We start from the raw sequence: 15,464 nt of genomic DNA on the forward strand, positions 1-15,464 counted from the left end.
AGACAGACAAAGGGGCTTTTCCTAAGAGGTAGATGGAGTCAGGTTAGGCAATCGGACATCCCAGTGCCTCTATTCCTTCCCGGTGTCTATCATGGCGCCCTTACCGCAGGCTCCAGAGCCCGCACCCCCACATAGTGCAGAGACGGGGGGAGGGAAATGAGGAGCTGGGCTTCATGAGCATCATCCCCATCAGCCTCGGGCTGGGCTGGGTCTGAGGGCAGATTGGTGACGGCCAGCTCCAGACCAATGACTGGCTGACCACTCAGGGCAAACTCAGCTGTGATTCCATCTTCGTCCCTGGAAGAGTTAGAGAGACATTTGCTACAGGAGTCATTCTCATATCTCTGTCTGTCTCTGGTTTCGACCCACCCAACCCCAGTATTTCTCTGGTCTCCTCCCTTCAGGGTCCTATTTCTTTCTGCCTCCTTTTCTTCCACCCTATCTCTGTTCCCTCAATTCTCCACATACTCCCTGCTACAAACTCACATCCCAGACTCAAAACACAGGATCAGTATTTGTTCTGGAGGAAAGCCCATCAGTTCCCTTCACTCTGCCTATGGTACTCACCCTACTATAGACAGTGGCAACTCAATGCCAACCTATGGGTTCATCCTACGATCAAGAACTTCCCTGAGGTTAACCTCTCCTTTCTGCTGCTGTCTTAGTCCCTCTCATCTCAGTCTGTCTTCTTTGGGAAAAAGAATGGTAGGTCTTCCTACTTCAAAGACTTTACATGTAACCCTACCACCTTCTATTCTGTGACTCAGACACCCATCCCCTCCCTCTCCCACCTCCTCACATTGGCAGTGGCTGGAACTCTGTGTCTCCAACCCGGGCACAGAATCGGGCACGGGCAAGCTGCAAGTTGCTCTGGCAGATCTTATCTTCTCCACAGCCTTGCTTGAGGAAGTGGACCTAAGGATGATAAAGTGGAGAGGGAAGGAAAATCACTGGAAAACCCTCCCTCTAGCCATGGGTCTTCCTACCCAAACACACCAAGCCCCATTTGGGGCAATGATCTCACATACACACACACACATACATACATACCTCTGCCCTGTGGGTATTGGGCTGGTGGGCATTAAGGATGGGTGCCAGTGGAAGCAACTCTTGTCCAGAGACCTGACGCTGGACTCGAGAAGGCTGGAGGCTGTAGGACAGGGTCACTATGACAGCCCGAAGTTTGTCCTTAACATTCTCCTGGGAAGGTAGATGACATCAGGGAAGAAACCATGTTTAAATAGGGCATACATGCAGTCCCCATATCTTCAGTCCTCCTCAAGTCCCAACCAAAGGCCCAGTTCTGATTTAGCTTGGGCTAAAGGAAGTTGAGGGACACAAGCATGAGGCAGGACAAAGTTAGAGAATGTCCAGTCTACAGAAGGGAAGCCTGGAATGCTCCAGACATTGCCCTGGAAAAGATTCTAAAAAAAAAGTGTTTCTGAGAAACTGTGTATAACAAAAGTTCATAATTGCAGATATGTCCCTTTTCTGTTTTTCTTTGCATATTGCCAAGTTCATAATATAACAAAAGAATGAGTCTATGGAGGAGTAGAGCCTATCAATCCCCTGGACAAAGATCAAGAAACAATTTTCCAAATTTCCAAGAGGTCCATGGATAAAGATACCACTACCAGTAACATTTATAGAATTATATATAGTATTAATAAGAGTAATAAAATTAGGATATATCAAGAAATAAATATAACTAGGATAGTCTTTCAAGTTTAGCAAAGTACCTTCCTCACAATAACCTGACAAGGTAGGCATTGCAAGTATTATCTATCCCCCATTTTACAGCTGAAGAGACTGAGGCTCAGAGGTTAAATTTATAGCGGAAAATGATACTCAAGTCTTCTGACTACACTGACACCTATAGGCCTCTATAGGGGAGAAAGAGAAAAAAGAGAGAGAAAGGGAAGGGAGTTAGCATTTATATAGTATCTACAATGTTCCAAGCACTGTGTACTAAGCACTTTTTGCAAATTGTATCTCATTTGATCTTCACAACGACTCTGCAAGATAGGTGCTATTATTAACCCCACTTTACAGTTGAGAAAACTGAGGCAAACGGAAGTTAAGTGACTTGCTCAGGGTAATATAGCTAGTAAGTGTCTGAGACTGGATTTGAACTTGGGCACTCGTAAGGGAGTCTGGAGATCTTCCCTGCCCCTCGGTGAGCCTCATTGGAGCCCAACAAGAGAAGTTTGCTTAGGGGAGGTTTGTTTTCAGAAAGGTTCACCTTTTGTTACTTTGTAATTAGGCAGTGGGTCACAGAGGTTGTGATGTTCTCTGACTCTGGAGAAGGTGATAGATATATAGACAGACAGACAGACAGACAGACAGACAGACAGACAGACAGACAGACAGACAGACAGACAGACAGACAGACAGACAGATAGATAGATAGATAGATAGATAGATAGATAGATAGATAGATAGATAGATAGATAGATAGGGATAGACTCCTAGGCTGAGATTTTGCTTTGGGGGATCACTTATGGGAAGATTTGTGTGATTTGGCCAGATGAGATGATTCTGGGCAACAGTTGAGCCCCCCGGCTTTGAAAACCCAGATGTTGGTGCTTCTCTCTTTGGTAACTATGTATGTATGTAATGGTCAGACAGCTAGAAGCTCTGTCTGTTGGTCTGTTGAATTGTGTTTTTTTCTCTGTCTGTATTTTCTGAAATTCTGGGTGCTTTTTCCCCTGAACTAAGTGAATGATATTGTGTGTGTGTGTGTGTGTGTGTGTATGTTTGATTAAAGTAAGATTGTTAACTGCTTCTGAGTTGCTTTCCTTTAGAAAAGCAGATCAGGGAACCTGTGTTAGCAGCCATCCTGGGTATGCTGGGGTGCTGGCTGCTACAGTACTCCAGGCCCAGCACTCTAGGTGCTCTACCACTAGGCCTCCAGGTGCCAAGAAAGAGGAGTGTCTCCATATCTCCTGGCATGGGATAAAATCCCATCCATGTGGACCTGGGCACAGACAAAGAAGGAAAATAGGATGAACCTAGGAGAGGATTTGGAGACATTTTCTGAGTACTGGATAATAAACAGAGAGATAGGAATGACTGGAAGAGGGGGGAGCTGAAGTAGAAACAGGAGGGAGGGATGGCCAAGGGCCTGCTCACCTGCAGCTGGAATGTGGCATTCCCACAGGCTCGATCATTCTGGTGCCTAAGCCACACAGTGCCTGAGCTCTGGTGTTTAGAATCAGCAGGGCTTCGATTCAGGAAAGACACCCGGGGAACCTGACCCCGAAGCCGCCGATCTGTGTCCCCATCCAATATATAATGCAAGCCTAGTAGATGGGGAGAAAGGGCTGAGAAACAATCCCAGCCTGCCCTTGGCCACCTCCCTGCCTCAGCACCCTCACCCATACTGACCAACCCAAAAAAAAAAATCAATGGTCTTCACTCACCAACACTAGGATTGTAGCTGCTGGGATTGGCAACATAGCTGAAGCAGACTCTGAGGTCCACACTATGGGCAGAGGGAAAAGTTCCCCAGGTCAAGTATTGTGAGGACTCAGAGATCCAGATCCTGCCCAGCTCCTGTCCTAAGGATGTGTTGGCCATGTACTTGATGCACCAAGTCAAGGTGAGAGAAACCACATTTGGGAAGCAGAGTTAAGAGGGAAGAACTAAAACTCAGAGTGTCCAGAGCCACTGGCCTCAGGACCTAACACTCTTAGGACTTACAGCCAAATGGATTAGAGATTATCTCTTTCAACCTCCTCATTTTAAATATGAGCAAAGTAAGGTTCACAGAGGTGAAGAGGGAAAGGTCTCTCAGTTGGTAAACATCAGACAGGGTCTAGACTCACACCTAGATCTTCTGACTTCCACACCCAGTGCTATTGCTCTGACACCAGCTGTCTCCCTCAGTTGAGCCTCTCCCTCCCAACTTCCCCAGGGGCCCTGCCTCACCAGACCATGTGGCCATCAGCACAGTTAGGCAGCTCTAGATCGATGGCTCGAGGTGAGATAGTGATGTCATGGGAGACGTGGAGAACTGGGTGGGACCTAGGGATTGACATGATGGTGCAAGGTGGAGAAGGATTACATAGTTAAAAAGCAGAGAGATCATCAGGAATGCAATATTACTATAAGAAATGAAGAAAGAAACTATCACCTTTTGCGGATGATATGATTTTATACATTGAGAATCAACTAAAAAACTATTTGAAACAATTAACAACTTTAGCAAAGTTTCAGGAAATAATATAAACCTACATAAGTCATCAGCATTTCTATATACTACCGACAAAACCCAGCAACAAGCAATAGAAAGAGAAATTCTATTTAAAGTAATTGCAGATAACATAAAATACTTCTGAGTCTACCTGCCAAGTATAATGGGAATGGGAATTTGAAGATCTTCCCTGCCCCTTAACAGACCTAGGGAGGAGTTTAAAGACCTCCCCTGCTTTGAAAGTAAACTCTGTCCCCAATAGGCTGAATGTGAAGCCTGTGGTGGAAGGAGTTTGCTGAAGGGAAGCAGAGCTCGCAGGAACTGGTTTAGAGCTAGCCAGACATTGGGGGAGAGGGAGGATGCTCATTAAGGAGATAGAGGGGTTTATGAGTAAATATTGATCTTGTATTGGTTTGTGGGAAGGCTGAAGGATGCTGTGGCTCTCAGTGTTATTATGGCTTCTGAATATCTTAGGTACTATGGTGGAATCCGCTTACTGGTCTTGGGATTCAGTTATCTGGTGTCTAAATAAATGCTTCCATTCTATTCTTTACCTGGAGAATCTGGTATATTCTGTGATTGAACATCATGCGATACTTATAATCATGGTCTTTATCATAATCATGGGCACTGTAAATATTGCATGGGAGCTACACCAAGACTACATGAACACAATTACAAAACACTTTTCACATCACAAAAGACAGGTCTAAACAATTGGAGAAATATTAATTGCTTATGGGTAGGCTGAGCCAATATATTAAAAATGACAATTCTACCTTAAATAATTTACTTATTCAGTGTCATACCAATCAAACTACCAGAAAAAGTTTTATAGAGCTAAAAAAATTATAATGTGATTCACTTGAAAGAATAAAAGGTCAAGAATATCAAGGGTATCAATGAAAAAAATGTGAAGGAAGGTGGCCTAGCAGTACCAGACCTCAAACTGTATTATAAAGCAATAATCATTAAAATAATCTGGTACTGGATCGGAAATAGAGTAGAGATCAGTGGAATAGATTAGATAAATGAATATAGTCATCTAGTGTTTGAAAAACACAAAGATCCAAGCTTTTGGGACAAGAACTCACTATTCAACAAAAACTGCCAGAGACTGGAAAGCAGTTTGGCAGAAACTAGGTATAGATCAATATCTCACACCATATGCCAAGAAAAAGTCAAAATGGGCACATGATTTAGACATAAAGGGTAATATCAATAGCAAATTAGGGAGGGAGGCGTGGAAATTTTTCCCTGTCAGATCTGTGGATAAAAGAAACACTTGTGACCAAAGAAGAGATAAAGAAGATCTCAGGGGGTGGCCAGGTAGCACAGTGAGTAAGAGCACTGGCTCCAGTATCGGGATGACCTGGAGATCAAATCCTGGGCTCAGACACTTAGCACCCACCCAGAAACACCTGGCCATGTAACCTTGAGCAAGTTACTTAACCCTGATTGCTTTAAAAAAAAATATCTCAGGAAGTAAAATGGATTATTGTGATAACATTAAATTAAATAGGGGTCTGTATAAACAAAACCAATGAAGCCAATATTAGAAAGAAAGCAGGAAACTGGGGAAACATTTATACAGCAAGTTTCTCTAATAAAGACCTCATTCTTTAACTATATAGAGAACTGAGTCAAATTTATAAGAAAGTAAGTCATTCCCCAATTGATAAATTCTCAAAGGATATGAACAGGCAGTTTTCAGAAGAAATCAAAGCTATCTATCCAATCATGAAAAAATGCTCTAAATCACTATTGATTAGAAAAATGCAAATTAAAACAACTCTAAGGTACCACTTCATACCTATCAGATTGGCTAATAGGATAGAAAAGGAAAATGAGGGGCGGCCAGGTAGCACAGCGAGTAAGAGCACCGGCTCCAGTCGAGACGACCTGGGGATCAAATCCAGGCTCCAACACTTAGCACCCACCCAGAAACACCTGGCCATGTAACCTTGAGCAAGTTACTTAACCCCAATTGCTTAGGGGCAGCCAGGTGGCTCAGCGAGTAAGTGAGTAAGAGCACCCACTCCAGTGTCGGGATGACCTGGGGATCAAATCTGGGTGCAGATACTTGGCACCACACCCAGAAATAACTGGCCATGTAACCTTGAACAAGTTACTTAACCCTGATTGAAAAGGAAAGGAAAATGACAAATATTGGTGGGAATGTGGGAAAATTGGGACACTAATATGCTGTTGGTAGAGCTGTGAATTGATCCATTCTGTAGAACAATTTGGAACTATGCCCAAAGAGCTATAAAACTGTGCATACCAGGGGCGTCCAGGTGGCGCAGTGAGTAAGAGCATCGGCCCCAGAGTCAGGAGACCTGGGATCAGTTCCAGCCTCAGATACTCAGCACCCACACAAAAATAACTGGCCGTATAAATTTGAGCAAGTTACTTAACCTCGATTGCTTAAAAAAAAAAACACTGTGCATACCCTTTTGACCCAGCAATACTACTACTCAGTCTGTATCCCTCAAAGAAATTTTAAAAAAGGAAAAAGGACTTATATGTACAAAAATATTTATGGCATTTTTTTGTGGTAGCAAAGAACAGGAAACTGAGGGGATGCCCATCAACTGGGGAATGGCTGAATAAGTTGCGGTATATGATTGTGATGGAATATTATTGTGCTATATGAAATGACAAGCAGAATTGTTTCAGAAAAATCCAGGAAGACATATATGAACTTATGGAAAGTGAAGAGAGCAGAACCAAGAGAACATTCTACGCAGTAACAGCATTATAAGGATGACCAACTGTGAATGACTTAGCTACTCTGACCAAGACAATAATCCAAGAAAATTCCAAAGAATCCCCCCGAAAAAAAAAAGAAAAAGAAAAATGGAGGCAGCCAGGTGGTGCAGTGAATAGAGCACCAGCTCTAGAGTCAAGAGGATCTGAGTTCAAATGTGGCCTCAAACACCTGATACTTAACTAGCTGTGTGACCTTGGGCAAGTCAACCCCAATTGCATTACCTTCCCCCCTCAAAAAAAAAAGATAATTCCAAAGGACCCATGATGGGTCTAACTCCAGAGAGAGAATTGATAAATTCTGAACGCAGATTGAAGTATACTTTTTTACTTTCTTTATTTTTCTTATTTTTTCATATGTTTTCTTTTTGCAACATGGCCAATATGGAAATGTGTTTTACATGACTTCACATCTATAATCTATATCAAATTGCTTGCCTTCTCAAGGAAGGGGTAGAGATGGGTGGGAGGAAGAGAATCTGGACCTCAAAAAAAATTTAAATGGATCTTTACATGTTAAAGATCTTTACATGTAATTGGAAATATTTAAAGAAATAAATAAAAATAAATATTTTTTTAAATGATGAAATAAAGGGGCAGCTAGGTGGCGCACTGAATAGAGCACCAACCCTGGAGTCAGGAGGACCTCAGCTCAAATCCAGCCTCAGAAACTTAACACAAAAACTAGCCATGTGACCTTGTGCAAGTCACTTAAGGCCCAATTGCGCTCCAAATAGCAACAAAAAAAAAAAAGATGAAATAAGTGGTTTCAGAGAAATTTGAGTAGATTTCTATGGATGAAAGTGAAAAGAACCAGGAAAACAATTTATACTATACTATCAACATTATAACAACCTATAATTTTGAAAACCTTAAGAATTCTAGTCGACATAATAAGCAATAGTGATTCCAGAGAATCAATGATGCATGATACCAACCTCTTGACAAGAGTGGCAATGGACGATGCCAAAATGGGGATCTATTTTATTTAACTCTTATTGGTTACAAGAGTTTTCTTTTTCTTTTTCTTTCCCCAGTGGGGAAAAGAGGTAGGAAGAAGAAAAAATAAATTACTGATAATTGAAAAAAAGTAATTTAAAAAAAAGAGAGCATGAGAGGTGGGGAGGGAGATAGTGGGATCGGGGCCCAAGTCAGGAATCAGAGATATAATCAGACCCTTACCTGAAGAGTGCAACAGTGTCAGCCAGTGACCCCACCAATAGGTCAGGATAAGCATTCCCATCCACATCCAGGCCCCCAGAGAGTGAATAACCAAAGCTCTCTATGCCCACAGCCTCACCCTCCAGAACCTGGGAACCAGAGGTAGAATACCACTTTTGCTTCAGCCTCCCATCTTTTCAAAACTCCTCCAGTCACCTTTTCCCACCCCTTTCAGGCCCCCATGCACCTTCAACCTCCCCCTGGTGCTTGATCCTCATTCCTCTGGTCAACCCCAGTCTTACCTGAGCAGGTTTGGGGACAACCCCCAGGCTGCTCCCATGATAGATGAAGACCTTCCCTTGTCCATCAAAGGGGGCACCTACAGCTATATCTGAAAGGAACAAGCAGGGATGGGGAGGCTCAAGCAGAAAAGACAGCCTAGGCCCCCAACCTGCCCTGACCCAGACAGAATCTCTCTCATCCCCTGACCCCAGCCCCTCCCATCCCATCCTCCATCCCTCTAGCCTCTTTATTCTATTATGTCACTCTCTGCTCACTCATGGACCTACCTGGAAAGCCGTCCTGGTTGAGGTCCCCCAAGGTGACCACACTGACCCCAAACATAGAGCCAGGAGATCCAAAGAGCCGAAGGGGAGAAACTCCTGCCCAGCGCCCAGCCTGGTTCACATACACATACACAGCACCCCCCAGCTCCTCCTGGCGCTCAAAGAAATAGGGCGCACCCACCACCAAATCTGCCCAACTGGGAAAGGACAGAGAAGAGAGAGTCAAGTTTGGAAAACCCTGCCCAGAACCTTCCCCAGTCTAGAAGGGAATAGCCAGAGCAAAGAAACTACCTACCACCACCCACAATAACCAAAACCGAGGGAATGGCACTCAGAGTAGAGGCCTGTGTCCTGAACCCTTTCCAGTTAGGTCTTAAACCCTCCCTGCCCTTAAGCTATTACCAGCTAACTAAAATCCTCGAGCCCGCCTTCCTAGTGCCAGCTGTGGGATGTGGGTCCTTGAAGCCCTTCAGGCTAACTCTGGCAATGCCCCTTATATGCCTGACCCCTCGACTACCCCATCTTACCCATCATTGTTGAGGTCAGTCACAGCTAGTGAATACCCAAAACCAGATGTCAGGCGATCCCCGGGCAGCACAGCCTCAGGCACCAGACGACTGGCACTGTCCCTTCGAAGAATCACCACTGCACCTGTGTGGTTGGCCCTCGGGGCCCCTGCCACAAAGCTCAGCTCCTCTGCCCTCATCAGGCCCTTCCCCGAGTCAATGGAAAAGCCTGGGGGGAGGGATCAGAAGCAGGAGAAAGCTGACAGATAAGCACCTCCACAATCCCCCAGCCTCCACGCACTTCTCAGGGCAGGAGTCAGGAAACACCAGAGGAGCAGTGGCCCACCCACCGATCCCAGGCTTCTGTCCTACATCTGTCTCCCCATCCCTCCTCCAAATGCAAGAACACGGTCACACACTGTCTCCCCCCCAACTCTTAAACAGCAGGAGAATTGGGACTTAGGGCTGCCTCCAGTTGTATCATGGGAGAAAGCATTATAGTGCATGGGATGGGGACAGCCCCAGGCTTCCAAAAAACCCAGGTTCCACTAGGCCAGAGTGGGCAATAGAAAAGGTGCACGGGGTGAGGGTCAGAGGAATCAGTACCACCCCAATTTTTACATGGGTAGGGCAAGAAGATCCCTCTCCCCATTCCATACAATGCCCCAGACTCCATGCAGCCCCAAGTATCACTCAGTGCTTTGTCTTTCCTGACACCCCCCAGTTCTTCCTTCTATCACCCTGAGCAGAAAGCCCTCCAGAGGGTGAAAGGCCATTAGGCAGATCTCCCTCCACTCCCACAGCTCCCAAGCTCATTCCCTCCCCACCAAAAGAAGTATGGAGCTAAAGCAGGAAGAATAACTTACCAAAACCCAGGGTAATTTGACCACATATTTTCCTTCCTTTCTCCCTTTGCCCCCTTCCCATGGGGTTGAGGAACTTTCCTGTGACCTCTAAGGAATGAGCTACCCCACCCCCTCTCACTACATCTTTGAGTCTCCCAGATCAACAGAGAGTCCCCTGGGAGGGCTAACCTTCCCCCAGCCTGTGATAATCACGGCCTTTGCTCTGTTCGTAGCAGGGATGGGGAATGGCAGTTCACCCTTTGTGGACATGCCTAGAGAGTTCCTGAGTCTCCATTCCCCCTCTGCCTTGTCTTCTCCAAATGCTCCCACACCCCCAAACAGCAGCTTCATTTCTGTCTCAGAACCCAAACCTGGCATCATCTTAATACATGGGCAGAAAGGAGAGAAGACCAATGTCACCCAGAAGGAAGAGGGCATCCTACGGGTGAAGGCCCCAACAGACCAACAGATGGGTGGGGTGAGGGGCTTACAAACCTAAGTAGCTATTGAGGGCCAAGTCTCCAGCTGATCCCGTGAGCCGGTCAGCGGGTTCCAGGGTTTTATACACCAGCTGGTCAGGATCTGAGCTATCAATGTTGGTCATAAAGAGTAACCCTGTGGGGGGAGGAGTGAGGGGGAGAACACCAGGGAAAGGAGGAAAGGAGATATCCAGAGGTGGGGGGAGGGACATCAATATGGGTATGAGGGATGGAGAGATAGACAGACCAAGAGGCGAGGTAAAGGAAGATAGAAAATGAGAGAAAAGGGGTAACAGAAAGAGAAATATAAAATCCAGGACAGGAAAAGACAAAAGAGAGACCAGTACAGAGACAGAGGGAAGGGAGCACAGAGGGGAGGAAGAGAAAGGAAAGCAAAGGGTTAGAGTAGCCCTGGGCTGGAGCCCCCATACCAAAGTAGCTGTTGGCAGGGACAGGGATGAGGCGGGGGTCCTGCTCCTTTTCTCCCCCCGCCTCGTAGGGCCCGTCGTCCAAGTGGGCCAGGTCCATGGAGCCCTGGGCACAGACTTCCACCCGGGCAGTGCCTGTAACAACATTCCTATTTAGTGCCAGGGGGAGGAGCCACTCAGTCTGAACTCTGAGTAGACCAAACAACTCCCCTCAGTCCGCCCGACCACCCTCACCCTTACTTCAGCCCCAAGCCTCCTGAAACCCTACAGACTCAGCATTGCACTCACCAGGTGTCAGCTCAGCCAGGAGAAGCGTGCAGAGGTGTGGGCTGGTATGGGAGAGCATGGGCTGCAGTGTTCATGCATTTCGGATGCTGCCATGTGCATGTGTCTGACCGTAAGTGGGCCTATCCATGCATTCAGGTACTCATGCTGGGATATTTGTTCATGTGTGTGCTTGTAGGTCTGGGCCTATTTGGCCAGAGGAGAGCATATCACATGTGCACACCTGTGCTGGCCTAGTAGGGCACATGTGCACACACATGTGGCCCAGAACACACGATTGTGCACATAGTGGGCTGTCTGGCCATGGACTGGCCTTTGGCTCTATCACAGGGGCAGTGAGGGGTGCAGGCATCCCAAGATCCCAAGGGTAGGAGAAATGGTTAGAAGAGGGAAGTCGGGGACAGCTTGGGTCCCCTTCTGCCCCCATCCATAAGAAGAGACTCACCCTTCCAATTGTAGGTGCCAGGTGCCCCAAAGAGGAGGTAATGGTTGTCAGGGGAGAAAGCAGCTGAGGTCCCCTGCTGACAGAACCCAAACTGGTCGTGGCCCTGGGGGCGCCCCTCACAGAACTTCCACTCCCCTCCATCCAGCTCATCCCGAATTGTCAGGTCCTCACTCAGCACAAAGCATCGGCCAATCACATCCCGAGTCTCCAGAGTCTGGGCCACGCGCTGCCTTGCCTCATACAAGTGGGCACAGGTCTGCAGGATGTAGGGAGTCAAAGGTGTCAAGGCTCCTCACACCCCAGCACTGCCAAGGGTACATGGAGACAGACAAGACCTCCTCATAACAACATACACTGAAGTGCCGACCAAAAACTGGTCACAAGCTACATCCTTACCACATGCCCTGGCCCACCTTGTGACACATGGCCAAGCATCATATGTTTGCACGCACACATGGCTGCATTACATGTTTCAGACGCCCCAGGTGTCATGCACCAAAAAAACACACATAATCAACTGCCTAGGTACACACACATGCAGCTTTATTATTAACTTATTAATTTTAATTAATTCAATAAATTAATGAAAGTATTATTAATTTATTAATAACCACATTTGCTCATGCTATCAATAATCATATAGAAGTCAGAGATTCAGAGCTGGGAGGGAAGTCATCTAATTCAACTGATTGATAAGCTGTTTAAAAAGTGTTTGCTAATGGTAGATTCTGTGCTGGACATACAAATACAAAAGGGAGACAGTACCTGCCCTCAGGGAGCTCACCTCTTACTAGGCTACATGTTTACTACATGTTTACAGATAAATAAATACAGTTTACTTACAAAATAAATATGCAGTGATTGGGGGTGAGGGTGGATTAGGAAAAACACCTTGAAGGAGGTAGCACTTGAACTAAGCCTTGAAAGGAGCCAAGGGTTCCAAGACAGAGGCAGAGGTGAAGGAGGCATGGAAGATAGATAGACTGTACAAAGGCATGGAGGTGGGAAATGACTTGCACAAGGGAAGAATAAATGGGTTACCCTGTCTATTGCATAGAGTAATGTAATTTATATGTAATCATATGTAATCAGCCTGAAAAAAATGGGATTTTTTTTGTAAATTGTAAAATTTAAATTTTTTTAGATTTTAAAAAGGCTTAGATTGTAAAAAGGCTTAAAATGCCAGGAGTGTGTACTTTATTCCAAAGGCAACAGAGATGTACTAAGGCTTTTTGAGCATTAGAATAACATACACTTGTGCTTTAGGAAAATCGATGGGGAAGTCTTTGGAGGATGTACTGTATAGGGGAGAGAATGAATGAGTGAATGCAGGCAGACCTGTCACCCCCTCTTCTCTGCTTTTGTAAATCACACCCATCCTTCAAGGCCCCTTTCATGTTCTGCAGTCTCCTTTATGAAACCTCCCAGGACAAAACCAGCCTGCCCTTTCCTGTCCTTCTCTAGTAATTTACTGTCCCTTATTCATCCATTAGCCATACTCTACCTGATGGTGCTAACACTATTTCCCAGAAAACAAAGTGGGATCCTTGAGGGCAGCACCCCTTAAAGCCCCAGAATCCAGTACAGGACCTTGCATACACTAGATGGTGGGTAAATACTTGTTGTAAGTAACTGCAAATAAATGATCTGGTACCACGACATAATTTTGGTACTGTTACTTAACTTTTCCCACCCCTCCTCCACTACAGTCCAACTTCATTGCTTCCCCCTGGCATGGATATGACCCTTGGAGTGGAGTCTCTGCCAGGTCCCCCAAGCTGGAAGGATTCACAATGCAATCCTCAGGGCAGGCTATCTGTCAACAGAGCACCAGCCTAGCTAAGTTTGGAGAGGCTCAACATAAGAAAGTAGGCCAGGAGGTTAGGATTCTTTTTCCCATCTTGACAACTCACAAAAAACAACTGTCTAAAATGCCAATGGTGGAACAGTGGAGGAAACTCCCACATCCAATCATGTATTCTTTACAAACTCAGCTAGATGATACAGTGGATAGGGTGCTGGGTTTGGAGCCAGGGAGGCAAAAGTTCAAATATTGCCTTAGGAGACTTACTAGCTAGTGACCCTGGGCAAGTCATTTAACCTCTTATCCAGGCTCATCACTTAGACTCAGTTTCCTCTTCTATAAAGTGAGGATCATCACAGCACCTCCCTCACAGAATTGCAGTAAAGTTTTCAATATAAATGGTAGCCCTTTAACTACGACTATTATCAAAATTTCAAAGTATTCCAGTGTTTCTCCTGTTTTATCTCTTGCATTGACCCTGTATCCAAAAAGAAGAAAGCAATAACCTTCAGGGCAAGGGTCTTTGTATCTCCAGCACCTAAGATAGTACTTTACTATACTGAACACTTAATAAATATCCCACCAGTAGATTATCCATTTCTTAAGCACCAAGAGACTTCTTTGTAGAAGTAGCCCAATACAGTGTTAAGTCAAAGCTCAGAAAACACTTGCAGAATGAATGAACCACACTCACATGCAGCAAACACTCACCACAACCTTGCCCCCAGGGCCCTGGCTCCGGAGGCTAACACCCAGCCACTGGTTTTCTTTGCTCTCCTTCTGTACTTCAGCTGTAGACAAGACAGCAGGGAGTCAGGGGAAGAGAAGCCAAGCTCAATATTCCCACTCTCCTCCCTTCTCCCTCCAACCCAGGTGCCCTCCCAGGCTCAAACCTCCTTGGTCAATGTTCACTCGGTAGCAATCATTCTCATCACGGGTCAGAGGGCAGGCATAAAGGCCTCCAGTGCGGTTGGCTGCCTGGCCTGGGAGGGCTACTGCTTGGGGGGCACCTACCAGAAGCCTGCAAAATGGGAGGAAGGAAGGGGGGTGGTTAGAAGAGTCTCAATCTCCTCCAAGACTTATTTACCTGCCCGATAACTCTCTACGAAATGAATGTCCAGGCTGGCAGGCCCTTGGACCCCAGGTGGCATCCATACATGGAGCACAGCTGAGGTCCTGGATCTAGAGTCAAAGGACCTGGATTCAAATCCCTTCTCAGACACTCCTACCTGTGGGACCTCAGAAAAGTCCTTGGCGCCTTCATTTCCCTCCATGTAATCATAACAGTAACAACAGTTATCATCTATTGAGCACTTTAAGTTTTACATAGACATTTGAATCCTTACCATAACACTAAGAGGTAGGTGCCATTTTACAAATGAGGAACCAGAAGAAGGCAGAGGTTAAGTGACTGGCCCAAGGACACAATTAGCAAGTGTAGGAGTCTGGATTCACTTCACTCCTAATCGCCTCTAGACCTACAGATGTGCCCAAAAACACCAGAGGTGTCTGCAAGAAGCCCCATACACCCTGACCCAACTCTTAGCACAGCAACTTCACCCACAAATCTCTCCACTCAAAGGCCACAGAACACGTGTTCCCTCTCCGCTCAATATTGTCAGTTTGAAAGAACCGCCTGTTCCCAGCACCTGTTCCTAAATGCTCCACCCCCTCCACAGTCCAGGGCTCCTTTGCCAAGTTTGCCCCCTCTCCTCTGACCTAATTTGTTCCCTACCAGATGCCAAGAATGCTGGGGGTGAAGGCAACAGGTGACCACAGCTGGCATGGAGAGGCAGTCCGGATGCCCCATTCCAGGAGATTCGTTCTGGTCCTGCTAAGCTCCCTGTTGGTCATGACAGCAGTAACCACCATCCCCCAATTCCCCAGGATTCTACCAGTCATTTCTGCTGTTTAGAGTTTGACTCGGGGTGAAGGAAGGAAAGAAGCAGAACGGTTTCTCTGTCTCTCTGCAAAGTCCATT

General features: G+C 46.0%; 1 protein-coding gene across 1 annotated transcript in view; it reads right to left on the reverse strand.

The window, feature by feature from the left end:
* The window catches only part of ITGA7 (integrin subunit alpha 7), a 31,817-nt gene that overhangs the window by 11,956 nt on the left and 4,397 nt on the right, over nt 1–15,464 (reverse strand). Inside the window, exons 2-17 of the mRNA XM_069081310.1 lie at nt 14,377–14,504; nt 14,195–14,274; nt 11,680–11,935; nt 10,953–11,084; nt 10,538–10,657; nt 9,219–9,426; nt 8,695–8,888; nt 8,428–8,516; nt 8,147–8,274; nt 3,931–4,026; nt 3,423–3,484; nt 3,133–3,302; nt 1,051–1,200; nt 800–915; nt 105–297; nt 6–21 (exon numbers count right to left, since the gene is read on the reverse strand). Of these exons, the coding sequence (XP_068937411.1) occupies nt 6–21; nt 105–297; nt 800–915; nt 1,051–1,200; nt 3,133–3,302; nt 3,423–3,484; nt 3,931–4,026; nt 8,147–8,274; nt 8,428–8,516; nt 8,695–8,888; nt 9,219–9,426; nt 10,538–10,657; nt 10,953–11,084; nt 11,680–11,935; nt 14,195–14,274; nt 14,377–14,504 (2,138 nt within the window). The remainder of the gene's footprint in view (nt 1–5; nt 22–104; nt 298–799; nt 916–1,050; nt 1,201–3,132; nt 3,303–3,422; nt 3,485–3,930; nt 4,027–8,146; nt 8,275–8,427; nt 8,517–8,694; nt 8,889–9,218; nt 9,427–10,537; nt 10,658–10,952; nt 11,085–11,679; nt 11,936–14,194; nt 14,275–14,376; nt 14,505–15,464) is intronic.

Source organism: Petaurus breviceps, unplaced genomic scaffold, assembly GCF_028583685.1.
Source record: "Petaurus breviceps papuanus isolate PSGF00001 unplaced genomic scaffold, PetGlider_PUasm1.0 154, whole genome shotgun sequence".
NCBI classification, from domain to species: Eukaryota; Metazoa; Chordata; class Mammalia; order Diprotodontia; family Petauridae; genus Petaurus; species Petaurus breviceps.